Source organism: Camelina sativa, chromosome 11, assembly GCF_030686135.1.
Source record: "Camelina sativa cultivar CO46 ecotype springtype chromosome 11, ASM3068613v1".
Classification (NCBI taxonomy): Eukaryota; Viridiplantae; Streptophyta; class Magnoliopsida; order Brassicales; family Brassicaceae; genus Camelina; species Camelina sativa.
Window position 1 is genome coordinate 29,984,304 of NC_141890.1, and position 13,608 is coordinate 29,997,911.

Below are 13,608 nucleotides of genomic sequence, written 5' to 3' on the forward strand. Positions count from 1 at the left end.
CCCATTAATGGCCCAAAAGATAAGAAACTCGTCATCTTCTACTTCTGAAACTAAAAACCTAAACACAGAGAGGGAAAACGTTGAAGACGACGGCGACCGCCATGAAAGACGAAAGTACAAGCAGCAAAAACAGGAAGAGGAACAAGAAGAAACAAAAGAACACTAAACCTTCTAAAGAAGAACCAATCGAGTCGAAACTGAAGAGTCAAAAAGATACCAAAATCAATAAAAACAATAAGCGTGGAGGTTCTTCTTCTTCTTCAGCTTCATCGAAACGAGCTAAACCTTCCAATTTCCTCGATATGGTTCTCTCTCGTTTACATTTTGATTTTTATTTATTTGAAGTTTTATGGAGATTTTGATCAATTTATAAAAATCGCAGCTTCGAGAGAGATTATCAGGTGGGCAATTTAGGATGCTCAATGAGAAACTCTACACTTGCTCGTAAGTTTTGATTTTTTTTTTTTTTTAATATTCTTTCTGGTGGTTTTAATCTTGAGCTTAGTTCAAAAAAAATCTCTGCTTTTTCAGTGGACAAGAAGCATTAGACTACTTTAAAGAAGATCCAGAAATGTTTGATATGGTAATTAAAACTCACACCATTAGCTTATAGAACAAGAATTTGAGTTTGATTCTGTTTTTTTGAATTGAATTGTAAATTTTGGTTTTCAGTATCATACAGGGTATCAACAACAAATGTCAAACTGGCCTGAGCTTCCTGTTAATTCCATTATAGATTGGCTTTTGTCTAGAAGCTCTTCTTTAGTTGTGGCTGATTTTGGCTGTGGTGAGATTTTCTTTATCCCTGTGTTTTTTCTTACCTGTTGAAATCGCTTTTACCGATATGATAAATCTGTCTCAGGTGATGCAAGGATTGCTAAAAGTGTGAAGAACAAAGTTTTTTCCTTTGATCTTGTCTCAAAGAACCCCTCTGTTATTGCCTGCGATATGTCAAATGTACGTACGTCAAATCTTACTCGGTTATTCGTTCGGCTTATATGATGTGTTTTGTTGCCTCAGATTTAACTAGTTTAGTTTTGGTTTTCTTGTTGTATTAGACCTCACTTGAGTCTTCATCAGTGGATGTTGCTGTTTTCTGTCTTTCATTGATGGGAACGAACTATTCTAGTTACATCAAAGAGGCACATCGAGTACTTCGTCCAAGGTCAGCTTTTGTTTACTTTTGCCAGTTTCTTCTTCGTTATAGGTTTTTTGTCATGGTTCTGAATAACAGTTCCTATGGGTCTATTCAACAGTGGTATGCTTCTTATAGCGGAAGTAAAAAGCAGGTTTGATCCAAACAATGGAGGAGCAGACCCAAAAGACTTTGTGAAAGCAGTTTGTGATCTTGGATTTACTTCGGTTCTAAAGGTAAAATCTTTTGTCTGTATACTCTCTCATCCTCCTTTGTTTTTTTCGTTTCCCCTATGAGAACGAACCTCATTTTGTTCTTTTTGCAGGACGTCTCGAATAAGATGTTCATCTTATTGCATTTCAAGAAAAAGGTTAGTGAATAAATGCTTCCATTAGGTTTGATTAGACTCAAAGCTTGGATCTCAACGTTTTTATTTAGCAATAACCTTTTTATTTAATCTTGTGATTGTATAGGAGCAGTTGGATTCAAATCAGAAGACAATAAAGTGGCCCGAGTTGAAAGCATGTTTATACAAACGTCGATGATGAGTTTATGATGGAAGATTTACACAGATGAGTTTATAACTTTATATAAACATCAATGTTGTATCACTTAGGCATATTTATCTTCGGTTAAAAAGAAAAAAACTCAGAATTTTGCACCCTTGGTTAAATCAATTATTGTGGTCTTTGAAATGTTAGGATAAGTTTTCAGATTTTTGTTAACATAGCGAGGTTTAGTTTATGAATGTGTCATGCGTCCCTTTTTGTTTTAAGACTTATCATATATCCAAAAAAATTTCGGTTTGTTTCAACAAATTTCTCCCTTAATGAAGTTTGGTTTTCCTTAGGAACTTATCTCAGGCAATTAGAATTTTTTTTCACTTTCGATTAGGAACTTATTGTCACTTTATATACTACAAAACCTCTTTGATTAATATAATCCTATATTTGAGAGCAATACGTTGGATGAGTTGATCCCCTAATACTCCATTCGTTACTATCTTCTGTTCACTTGGTTTGCTACATGCCTACATCTACTTACTTCTGCTTGATTTCTTAGTCTTGGGATACAATTAAAAAAATTGGACACAACATGAACATATATTGATGTCTAAAAAAAAGAAGTCTAAATCAAGATCTGAGCTAAGTGACGCAAAAACTTGTTCTACTAAATGAAATGAATTATTCTTTTTTTTTTCACAAGTGTTTTAACTTTATATCATACAAAAGCCATTACAAACGAGCAAGTTAGTGGAGTAGCCACTTGATTCAAAAGCGGAAACGAACTATTACAAACACTACAACAAAACATAGTTTTTAAGACTACATATATAGTTTCTTATTTTTGGAGACTATCTAACGACTATAAATATTGGTTGTACATTAGTCGCCTATCTAACGACTATAAATATTGGTTGTACATTAGTCGCCTTTTTATGATTACATATAGTAGTCGGTATGTTAGTAGTAATTTAGCGACTATGTTATGACTATATCGCATACCGGAACATGTAGTCATTAAATAGTCGTTAATTTAACGACTAATATGCGACTCAAGGTAAAGATCGCTAAAAAGTCGCATATCAGTCGCTGTTTAGGAAAATTTAAAAAATTAAAATTTAGCCTCAAACCCTTAACCAAACTCCAAAACTTAAATCATAAACTCTAAATTTTTAATTTTCAATTTTTAATCTTAGAAATTAATTCATAAACCATACAACCAAACATAAACATTATTTATATACATAAACCAAACTTTAGAACTTATAAGAAAATCTATCCCAAATCTTAAATCTTAACCCTAAACCCTATACCCCAAACCATTAACCAAACTTCAAACCCTTTAGTAAACTCTAAAACTTATATTATAAACTCTAAATATTGAACTTTCAATTCTTAATCTTATAAATTAATTCATAAACCATAAAATCAAAACTTAACCATTATTATATATATACATAAAACCAAGGTTTAATACTTACATAAGAAAGTCTAATTGATATAATATATCCAAAAACTGAGATCTAAGGCTGAAAAAAATTATAGTTTTCCAAATCTTATATTATTATCAAAACTTAACCCTAAATCTTAAACCTATATCCCAAATCTTATACTTTAAACATTAAACTTTCAAAATTTAAACTTTTATAATAATTATATAAAAATTATTGCATAAACCATTCAACCAAGATATAACCATTATATATGTATAAAAGCAATGTGTAACCATATGCATAGTATATTTAATTATGTATAATATATTATGTACTATTATTATTTTTAAAATTTGTTGTTTTATGTTTAAATAAAATGTTTATATGGATGGATATATGTTTTTCTGTAATAACATATATTTTTTTTAATTAACAACAACATTTTATGGGCTAAGAACATTAAAATTGAATTGAGCTAGGCCCAAATCCAATTACACTCTTTTAACCCATCTTCTTCCAAACCCATCTTCTTCCTATACTCTTTACGACAAAACCTACTTCTTCTTACTCTCTTCGACAAAACCCTAAGCCGCCTAACTCATCTTCTTCTTCCAATCTCTCTTCTGAATCTTCAATCTCTCTTCTGCATCTTCGATCTCTCTTATCAATCTTCAATCTCTCTTATCAATCTCTCTTATCAAACCCTAAGATGCCTAATCGAGGAGGAAAGAGAAAACTTGTTCGTAATGTTTCTCAGAGTCCCGGAAGGTCAAGACTACGACCTACCAATCTACCCAGTCAGTACGACTTCACGCCGGCAGTCCAAGCTCCTCATCCGCAGCAGACACCTGAAGAAGAAGTCCCCATTTTGCCACGACATTCAACGCAATCCCAGATCCGGGACTATCCTCCGCCTCAACAACTATTTCAGGGCTCCTTTACTCGCCAAACTCAACCTCAAGTACGCCGGTCTCCTTTAGAAGAAGTTAACTACAATCCAGCGACTCATGCAACTCTTCAAGATGACCCTCCGCCTTCTCCAGCTCAACGCTCTCAGACTCGTAGTCATCCATCGCATCCATCGTCCCAAGGCAACAACTTCGAAGAAGAAACTGCTGTGGTGTTTCCGGAGCTCCAGGAAGACGTGGTTCGGGCTCTAAATGCCCTGCTTCTGGTGCCAAACAGGGATAAGTTCACCACGGTCCTCTCTCCCACACGCATACCGAACACCCAATGGTATGATTTTTCTCTCTTCTCATGTATTGTAGTGTTTTGTGAATGTTAGAAGATAAATCTGTAGGTAAATGCTTGATAACGAGAGTAATTTTATTATGATTTCATTTGGTTTATTGTGTCTTTTGGATTGTGTTTGATGATCCAAGTATAGTTAGTATAGGTTTTGCTCTGTTTTTGGAAAGATCTATTGCTCGTGTAATGAGTTTCATGTTTATGTTTACTGGTTCAAGTATAGATTGTGTTCATTTATCAAACCGTAAAAACTTTTTCTGGAGATTCATGTTTAGTTTTTTTTTTATCCAAGTATAAGTTTTGTCTATAGACCCATCTTTGCAAAATGATCTTTGTTTTCTCTTAGATTCTCATGATCATGTGGTTCTATGTTCCATGAGTCAAGATAGTTTTTTGTCTTGGTGAGTCAATGTTTTGTGAATGTGCGTATGCATATTGTTTCTTTTGACTCATTAACTGATGCCTCTTGTATTGTTTCTTTTGGTTCATGTGTATGGAGCTTTTAAGTAACCTACTGACAAAGGCTTATTTGTTCATGTGTATGGAGGTTTACTCGTGACAAAGGATCGAAACTTGTTCGGAAGATTACTAAAATTCTTCTAAACAAATTCGAAGGTCCCTTCTACAGCTGGACATGTGTGGCGCGGGACAAACAAGAGAGATACTTCCTTGAGTTCGCGGTAAGGATGTCACATTACATGTCTTCTTTTCACTAACAATAAGCCTTATGTCACATAGCTTTACATGTCTTCTTTTCACTAACAATAGCTCCTTTTTTTTTCTAGAAAACCCACACCTGGGATCGTTTGATAACCGGAACTGTTCAAGCTTATTTTGAGGAAATCTGTCAAAAGCGGATCAAAGACATGGTTAGCAATGTGAAGACTAGTCGAGTTCAACCAAACTGGATAGGAAACACTCTCTGGAGAACGATGGAGGATTACTGGGACACTGAAGAAGCACAACAAAAGAGTAAAACCTACTCTGATGCCTGTATGTCTGACCTTAACGTCCTAGGTCCTCACGTCCACCTCTCAGGGCCAAAGTCGTATCGACAGCTTCAAGACGAAATGGTTAAGTAACTATTATTTTCGCCACTTTTAATTCTTACATAACTGTTATTTTTTTTAGTTAACCTCTTCTAACATTGCAGGTTGAGGAATTGGGATGAGAAGTCCGACTTGGTGAGGTTTTCATCAAGGCACATACAAAGCCTGATGGTACATATGTTGATCGGAAGGCAGAGAAGATTGCAGAAACATATGAGAAGACTGTTCAAGAGAGGTTGTCTCAGCTCGAGGCAGGGTCTTTTGTTGTGTCAGATGGAGAATCACGGCCACGAGACCTCACAACAGAAGAATATACAGAAATTTTCCTGGAGGTAACTTTTTTTTAAAACCAATACACATTTATAGTCTTGGAGTTTAATTTGTCATCCTCTAATCTTAACTTTTCTCTTATTTTCAAGTCCACTGAGAAAGATTCAAGAGGAACACCTTATGGAGTTGAAAGCCTCAAGGACTGCCTTGTCAATGGAACGCATAAGCAAGCATGTGGCTCTTCTACCGTTGTTCGAGAGCCACAAAGGTAGAAGAACGGTTGAAGGAAGCTCAATGCATGATAGAAGAACAGGCAACTCAACTGCAGCGGCGTAATGCAGAAATTGCTGCTCGTGAAGCTGAGCAATCCAAAGTTATTGCTGCCCAGAAGGACAAGATTGAACAATTCTCCATCGTGGAGGAGTTTCTGAGGGAATGTGATCCGCGGTTTCAGAATTTCGTTGCAAGACATTCAACTAAAGAGACAACCACAGATCTCTTCCCCAAAATGATCCGTGGAGGAGTTTTCTTGATCAGTGTTTTTTCTTTTTGTTATCTTTTGAACTTGGGGTTGTAATGAATATGATGTTACTTAAGATGTGTTTTGTTAATGTAATATTAATTGTAGTTACTTTTATAATTGTTCAAATATAAGAATTAGATCTAAATCCAACTAAATAGAAATTATAAAACAAAATTCAAATATAAAATTTTATATAAATCAAAATAAATATTTATATAGCAAAATTATTGTGTTATAATACAAAATATTTATATATTATATTTTTTAAATACATAATCGTAAATTGGTCGTCAATTAGTCACTAAATTTGGTGACTACACGAAGACTATTTGGTATAGTCGTAAAGTAGTCACTAAATGTAGTGACTACTTTACGACTATACAAAATAGTCTTAACGTATTCGTAGCGTAGTCGCTAAATTTAGTGACTACTTTACGACTAAATTTACGACTATATGGCGACTACATTACGACTATTTATTTTAGCGACTCTCGATTAACGACTACTGGTTTTAGTCGCTGTTTAGTCCTAACACACCTTTTAGCGAACCACATCATCTCAACATGATAATAAAGATACAAACGTAAAGAACAACAACATAAGCTGATACTAAGAAGATAGAAGGGAATAAAAGCCACATAGATAGGATGAACCACAAAGAGGATAATCCATATGAGATGGCGAAAGACTGTCCAAGAACGAATTGTCGGTCGCAAAACGACAAATTGCCACAATGAAATGCAAAGATTCCAATGGGTTTTTAAAAACCTAACTTGCACTAATGACGAATCATCAGCTCCCTGAAAAAGGAGACAACATGTAGGGTGGGAATGAATTCCCAAGAGTCGAGTGCCTGAGAAAGGTCTAAGATACAGCCGCCTTGCCGCACCATGTTTGAAAGATCTATAGCAAGTGGATAGCAAAGAGCGGAGATCAAGAAAAAACTGTGTAGTTAAGAGAGTAGAGATGAGCGAAGGACAAGAGAGCCAACAACAACCAAATCTTGAAGAAAATCTCTCCTTATAAGAGGAGATTTTTGTAATATGACTCATTAAATGAGGAAATTGGAGTATGTTTATAGCGTGTGTTGCTCCACCAATGCTCTATCCTACTTGAAGTTGTTTGTTTATTATCCCCAATAACAAGCAAACTAAACACTGGCCTAAAAACCAGGAAAGCTCCATATACAATAGAAATCTTAATGGATTCATCAGGTCCAATAACATTAAATAATTTCTCTGGCCCAAAAACCAGGATAATTGATTCTGGCCCGCTTTGATTAATGTCTCTGCCGTTTCTCGCCTATCCTTGGTATCGCAGCTCAAGGTGCAGCGGTTAACCGGAGAGGCAACCAAGAGCGTCAGAGCAACTTTTCGGTCTGGTGGTGCAAACCTCATCTGCGGCTTAGATAACACACGTCTGACGACTTGCGGATTTACGAGTATAACCAAAAGAAGCTGATCTTGACTTCTTGAGAAGCTTCGTCTTTAACTGATCTTCAGTACGGCTTGGGCAAGACCTGTTAAACTATTGAGTGAACGATTCTAAAGCAGAACCAAAAAGAGATCCTAATCTGCTGTAGAATATGTATCCCTATCAATTTGAATAATTATGAATTATTCAAATTGATAAAAAATATATATATATATATATATACCAAAAGACTTTACTGTTGGAAATATCCTCAAATCACTTGTACTTACTCTTGTATAGTCAAAGGTTTGAAAGTCGTATAATATTAGACGATTATAACATTTTACTAAAAACCTCTTATAATCAATGACTTTAGAAGTTCATTACTAATAATATTCGATTCTACAGGGTCACACACCCAAGCAAACTGGATTAATGCAATATTGGGTTTGATATATATAATATATATATGTTATATGAGATATACATATATATATTTATATATGTGCAGTTATAAAATATGTTAATATAATACATATCTATATTTGATATATATATGTATGTTTATAAACGTGCACGTAAGTGAGAATTGGGCTTGGCCCATTAGCAAACCTAAACGAGTTAGGTTAGCATCCATCAATATATCTAATGACGTTTGCGTTTAATTAGATATGACTAAGATTCTCGCCGAAACCAAACCTAAGACAAAAGTGTTTGTCACGATCGAGATCTGATCTCTACTGCACTAGCATCCCGTTCAATCCAGTTTGTGTGCATGTGGATACCAGTAGAGGCACAACGGTTGGAGTGCTTTACAACTTTAGTTTATTTTAGTTCATCTTCGCTGCGAACTATCCAGATATATTCATAATCTGATGATATAGATTTGATTCAATATTTACATGAATCCTAGCAATAGAATTTGTGACTAGTTTTATAAATCGTTATAAACCGGTTCAAATTCCAACAGAGCCTACATATATAATTTTGAATTAAACCTAATTTACTGTTCATATTTGATATGCAAAGTAGTTTTGTTTTGTTTGTTAAATCCGATTTTCATGGTTGATGATTGAATCGATACATGCAGAGATGTAAAATTGTTTACGTTGCATGTATATATTACAAAACATAATAGTTATGAATATATTATGATGAAAGAACACGTATTGTTTGACTTTTGAATAAAACATGTTGGATATATCTTGTCTACGGTATCACGTTCTCTTTCAGTATATATATATTATGTTTGATTGATGAATAATTAAGTATAATATATATCTGATAGAAACTTTATGTCCGATTGAGTGGATTCATATTTTATAATGAAAGTTATTATAAAATTCGTTGATCGGAGCTGTAATTTCTTCTAATCAGAGCTATTGAAATTTAATTAAGATTAAGTTTTCAAATAATTAATATTTTAATATGATTAAAATATATAATAATATAATTTAAACAAAACATAATTGTTCTTGTTTATCATTCGTTATCAAGTGGTTTGTATGTTCGGTGAACGTAGAGACTTGGTAAATTAAAATTCTACTAATTCTAATTTGATTAAAATAATTAGATTGTTTATAATTCTATCAATTAGATATGAGATATGTATTAGTTATATTTTATTTATATTAGATATAAATTTTAAATATAAGATTGAGTTATAAAATTAATTCCTCAATTAATATCAAGTATTTTGATGTCTTTCCAATCTTGTCAATTGTCAAGCCTCGTTTCATTGTGTGATGGGTCTACTAAGTAGAGTGTCCATGATTACATGAGTAAGACAAATGGTAATGGTTACCATTTGAATTAAAAGATTGATTTACTTGACTAAGCTATCAAAACGGTTTTGGGGTTAGAGACATATGTTGGATAAGACATAAGATGTTATCTAACAACCAAGAATTATATTGGATATAATTAGTAAGGATGTTGCTTACCTAAATAATTAATTATTCGGGCGATGAGCCAAAACTCACTTGAATTTTAGTGAAATAAGGATCTTGGATCAATATACTCTTTTGAGGAAAATTTTGGTTTGAGTATAGTATGAGTTTTCTTAATTGTTGAGATTTCTCTAATTTTATGAATATCATATTAATTTCTGCTATTCTTCTGATACAGAGATGTCAAACCCTCACAATTTTAGTTCATCTCAATGTGTCATTAAGAATGATAAATTGGATGGATCAAACCTTCTTGATTGGTATCAAGTTCCGAGAAATGTTCTCGAAAGGGAAGAAAAGAGTTTCACCCTTAAAAACAACTTTCCTGAAAAATACTTGGAAGATCTGAAAGAAAAGAAGGTTTTTGAAACTTCTTCTAAAGGAATATATGTTATAGAGGTAAATGTTACTCTCAATCGGCTTTTGTTTATGGTCGTCTCATTTCAGATAACATTATGATTGCTCAGGAAATGTTCCACGGTTTACGGACTAATCCGTCATGTAAAGGGAAGTTTATGACAATAAAAACAGATATGAGCAAGGCATATGACCGGGTGGACTGGGGGTTTATTGAAAAGTTACTCTACAAAATGCGCTTTGATGCAAGATGGATTGGATGAATTATGTTTTGTGTTAGCTCGGTTGAGTACAAAGTTCTTCTGAATGGTCAACCTAGTGGTTTGATTATTCCGGAAAGGGGTTTACGACAGGGGGATCCTCTATCTCCTTATCTGTTTATTTTATGCCAGGAAGTTTTAATTGCCAATATTCGGAAAGCGGAGGAGAATAAATTAATTACAGGGATCAAGGTGGCAAATTAATGCCCGCCAATCTCACATCTTTTATTTGCGGTTATAGTCTATTCTTTTGTAAGGTCGCCAAAGAACAATGTGAGGTCATTTTGAGTATTTTACGGAAATATGAGGTTGCCTCGGGTCAGCAAATAAATTTTGCAAAATCTTCTATTCAGTTTGGTCATAAGGTTGCGGAAGATACAAAAACGGAGATCCAAGAGATTCTTGGCATAACAAATCTGGGTGGCATGGGCTCCTACCTAGGGTTGCCTGAGAGTTTAGGAGGGTCTTAAACGAAGGTCTTTTCGTTTGTCCGGGAAAGACTGCAGGGACGTACGACTGATTGGTCGGCGAAACTGCTTTCTAAAAGGGGAAAGGAGGTGATGATCAAATCTATCGCTACTACGGTCCCAACGTTTGTGATGTCTTGTTTTCGGCTACCAAAGACAATTACATCCAAACTCACCAGTGATGTGGCGAATATTTGGTGGAGTACGGATGGTAGGACTGGTGGTATGCATTGGTTAGCTTGGGAGAAACTATGTTGTAGCAAACAACTAGGCGGATTAGGATTTTGGAATGTTGATGATTTTAATTCAGCTTTGTTGGCAAAACAACTATGGAGGCTAATTGATTATCCTCATTCTTTGTTTGCCAGGGTTTTTAAAGGTAGGTATTATAGGAATTCGGATCCCATGGAACCGATTCGTTCTTACTCTCCTTCTTACGGGTGGAGGAGTATTGTTTCAGCTCGCTCTCTGGTACATAAAGGACTTATTAAAAGGGTTGGATCACGAGAGTCCATTTCTATATGGACTGACCCCTGGATACCAGCTCAATCCCTGAGACCAGCTCTCAGTAAAAGCCCGTTTAAGGACCCTTCTCTTAAAATTTCACACTTAATTGATTGTCAGACAAATTCATGGCGGATGGATGTCCTTTCTGAGCACTTTGATCCAGTTGATGTTGTGTTGATAGGAGCTTTACCTTTAGGTAGTTGTCCAAAGGAGGATTCTCTTGGTTGGCATTTTACGAAGAATGGGAGGTATACGGTTAAATCTGGTTATCATGCGGCACGTATGACGATCTCCGGGCCTTTTAAGGCGCTTGGTGATGGACCAGAGATAACCTCTCTCCTAGCTAGTGTTTGGAAGATTCGTTGCCCACCAAAACTCCACCACTTTATGTGGCAAGCATTGTCTAAGTGTATTCCGGTTTCACGAAACTTGCGGCGGCGTGGTATCACGTGTGATTTGGGCTGTACACGTTGTGGTGCGGAGGAGGAAACAGTTAATCATGTTCTGTTTCTCTGTCCACCAGCACGTCAGGTGTGGGCTTTATCTCAGGTACCGGTAGGATCACATTGTTTTCCGGTGGAATCTGTTTATGCTAATATGGATCATTTTTTAGATCCCAAAAGCCTGGGATCCCATGTGCCAGCTTTCCCATGGATTTTGTGGTATTTATGGAAAGCGCATAATGAAAAGGTTTTTGAAAATATCATGGAGCGGCCAGAGGAGGTCGTTCGGGTAGCTGAAGGTGAGGCTTAGTCCTGGCAGCAGGCTCAGGAGGAGGGTGAAATTGTGGTTTCAACTGTCCAGCCAACGGTTGCTGACTCTCGTTTACGGGGGCCAAACACTTCACTTCCCATGTTCTTTTCAGGCTATCATTGTTTCGTTGATGGCTCTTGGAAGTTAGGAGATCTTTTCGCAGGAGCCGGATGGTTTTGTACCCAGTCTCAGGATCCGACGCCAAGTATGGGAGCTACTAACTTTCGACGAAGTCTTACCCCCTTATACGCTGAAGTCGAAGCTTTCATTTGGGCGATGCGTTGCATGATCGGACATGATTATCGTGATGTGGCGTTCTACTCAGAATGCGCTGATTTGGTGAAGATGGTGTCTTCGCCACACGACTGGCCGACCTTCTCGACGTATGTTGACAAAAAAAAAAAAAAAGAGGTAAATGTTACCACTTGTGGTTCTACTCGTTGGGTATTAGATACCGGCTGTGGTGCTCATATTTGTAATAATTTGAAAGGCCTAAGCAATAGTAGAATTTTGGAGAAAGGACAAGTGGACCTACGCGTTGCTGCTTTGGCCATAGGTACATATCAATTGTCTTTACCTTCTGGCATGATTTTGGAACTTAAGAATTGCTACTATGTACCTACAATAAATAAGAATATCATCTCTATTTCATGTTTGGACATGGAAGGTTTTCATTTTTCGATCAAGAACAAATGTTGTTCATTTGATCGTGATGATATTTTTTATGGTAGCGGTCCATTAGAGAATGGACTTTATGTTCTGAACCAGAGTATGCCTATCTATGACATTCGTGTTAAAAGATTTAAGTCTAACGACTCAAATTCTACTTTTCTTTGGCATTGTCGTTTAGGCCATATAAATGAGAAACGCATTCAGAAGCTTCATAGTGATGGACTTTTGAACTCATTTGATTATGAATCATATGAAAAATGTGAATCTTGTTTGTTGGGTAAAATGACTAAGGCTCCCTTTACTGGACACAGTGAAAGGGCCAGTGACTTGTTGGGCCTTGTACATACAGATGTATGTGGACCAATGAGCTTAGGTGCCAGAGGAAACTATCAGTACTTCATTACATTTACTGATGACTTCAGTAGATATGGTTATGTTTATTTGATGAAACATAAATCTGAATCTTTTGAAAAGTTCAAAGAATTTCAGAATGAAGTACAAAACCAACTTGGCAAAACAATTAAAGCTCTTCGATCAGATCGTGGAGGAGAATATTTGAGCCAAGTCTTTAGTGATCATCTCAGAGAATGTGGAATTGTTTCACAGCTCACTCCTTCAGGAGCACCTCAATGGAATGGTGTGTCAGAAAGGAGAAACCGAACTTTATTAGATATGGTTCGGTCAATGATGAGTCACACAGATCTTCCATTATCCTTTTGGGGATATGCTCTAGAAACGTCTGCGTTTACACTAAACAGATGTCCATCAAAATTAGTTGAAAAGACACCATATGAGATATGGACAGGAAAGGTTCCTAATTTGTCTTTTCTAAAAATTTGGGGTTGTGAAGCTTATGTCAAACGTTTGATTACTGATAAGCTTGAACCCAAATCTGATGAGTGCTACTTCGTTGGTTATCCTAGAGAGACCAAAGGTTATTACTTTTACAACCCTACCGAGAACAAAGTGTTTGTTGCTCGGAATTGTGTCTTTTTAGAGAGAGAGTGTCTTTCTAAAAGAAACAGTGGGAGTAAGGTACAAATCGAAGAAGTTCGAGAACCACAGGAGA

At 35.8% G+C, this 13,608-nt stretch overlaps 1 protein-coding gene across 1 annotated transcript; it reads left to right on the forward strand.

Annotated features, from left to right (window-relative positions):
- Positions 1 to 101: 101 nt before the first annotated feature.
- Positions 102 to 1,852, forward strand: LOC104724414 (ribosomal RNA-processing protein 8). The gene is made up of 9 exons (XM_010442900.3): positions 102 to 305; positions 383 to 444; positions 532 to 583; positions 673 to 787; positions 863 to 957; positions 1,059 to 1,165; positions 1,257 to 1,371; positions 1,461 to 1,505; positions 1,609 to 1,852. The coding sequence occupies exons 1-9, from the start codon at positions 102 to 104 to the stop codon at positions 1,678 to 1,680; spliced, it is 867 nt and encodes a 288-aa protein (XP_010441202.1). The 3' UTR covers positions 1,681 to 1,852.
- Positions 1,853 to 13,608: the final 11,756 nt, after the last annotated feature.

Bases quoted from the DNA above. Each gene is read 5' to 3' on its own strand.
- LOC104724414 (XM_010442900.3), top strand. From the start codon at position 102: ATGAAAGACGAAAGTACAAGCAGCAAAAACAGGAAGAGGAACAAGAAG. The intron at 1,166-1,256 runs GTCAGCTTTTGT...TCTATTCAACAG, and splicing joins CATCGAGTACTTCGTCCAAG to TGGTATGCTTCTTATAGCGG. The intron at 1,506-1,608 runs GTTAGTGAATAA...GTGATTGTATAG, and splicing joins TATTGCATTTCAAGAAAAAG to GAGCAGTTGGATTCAAATCA.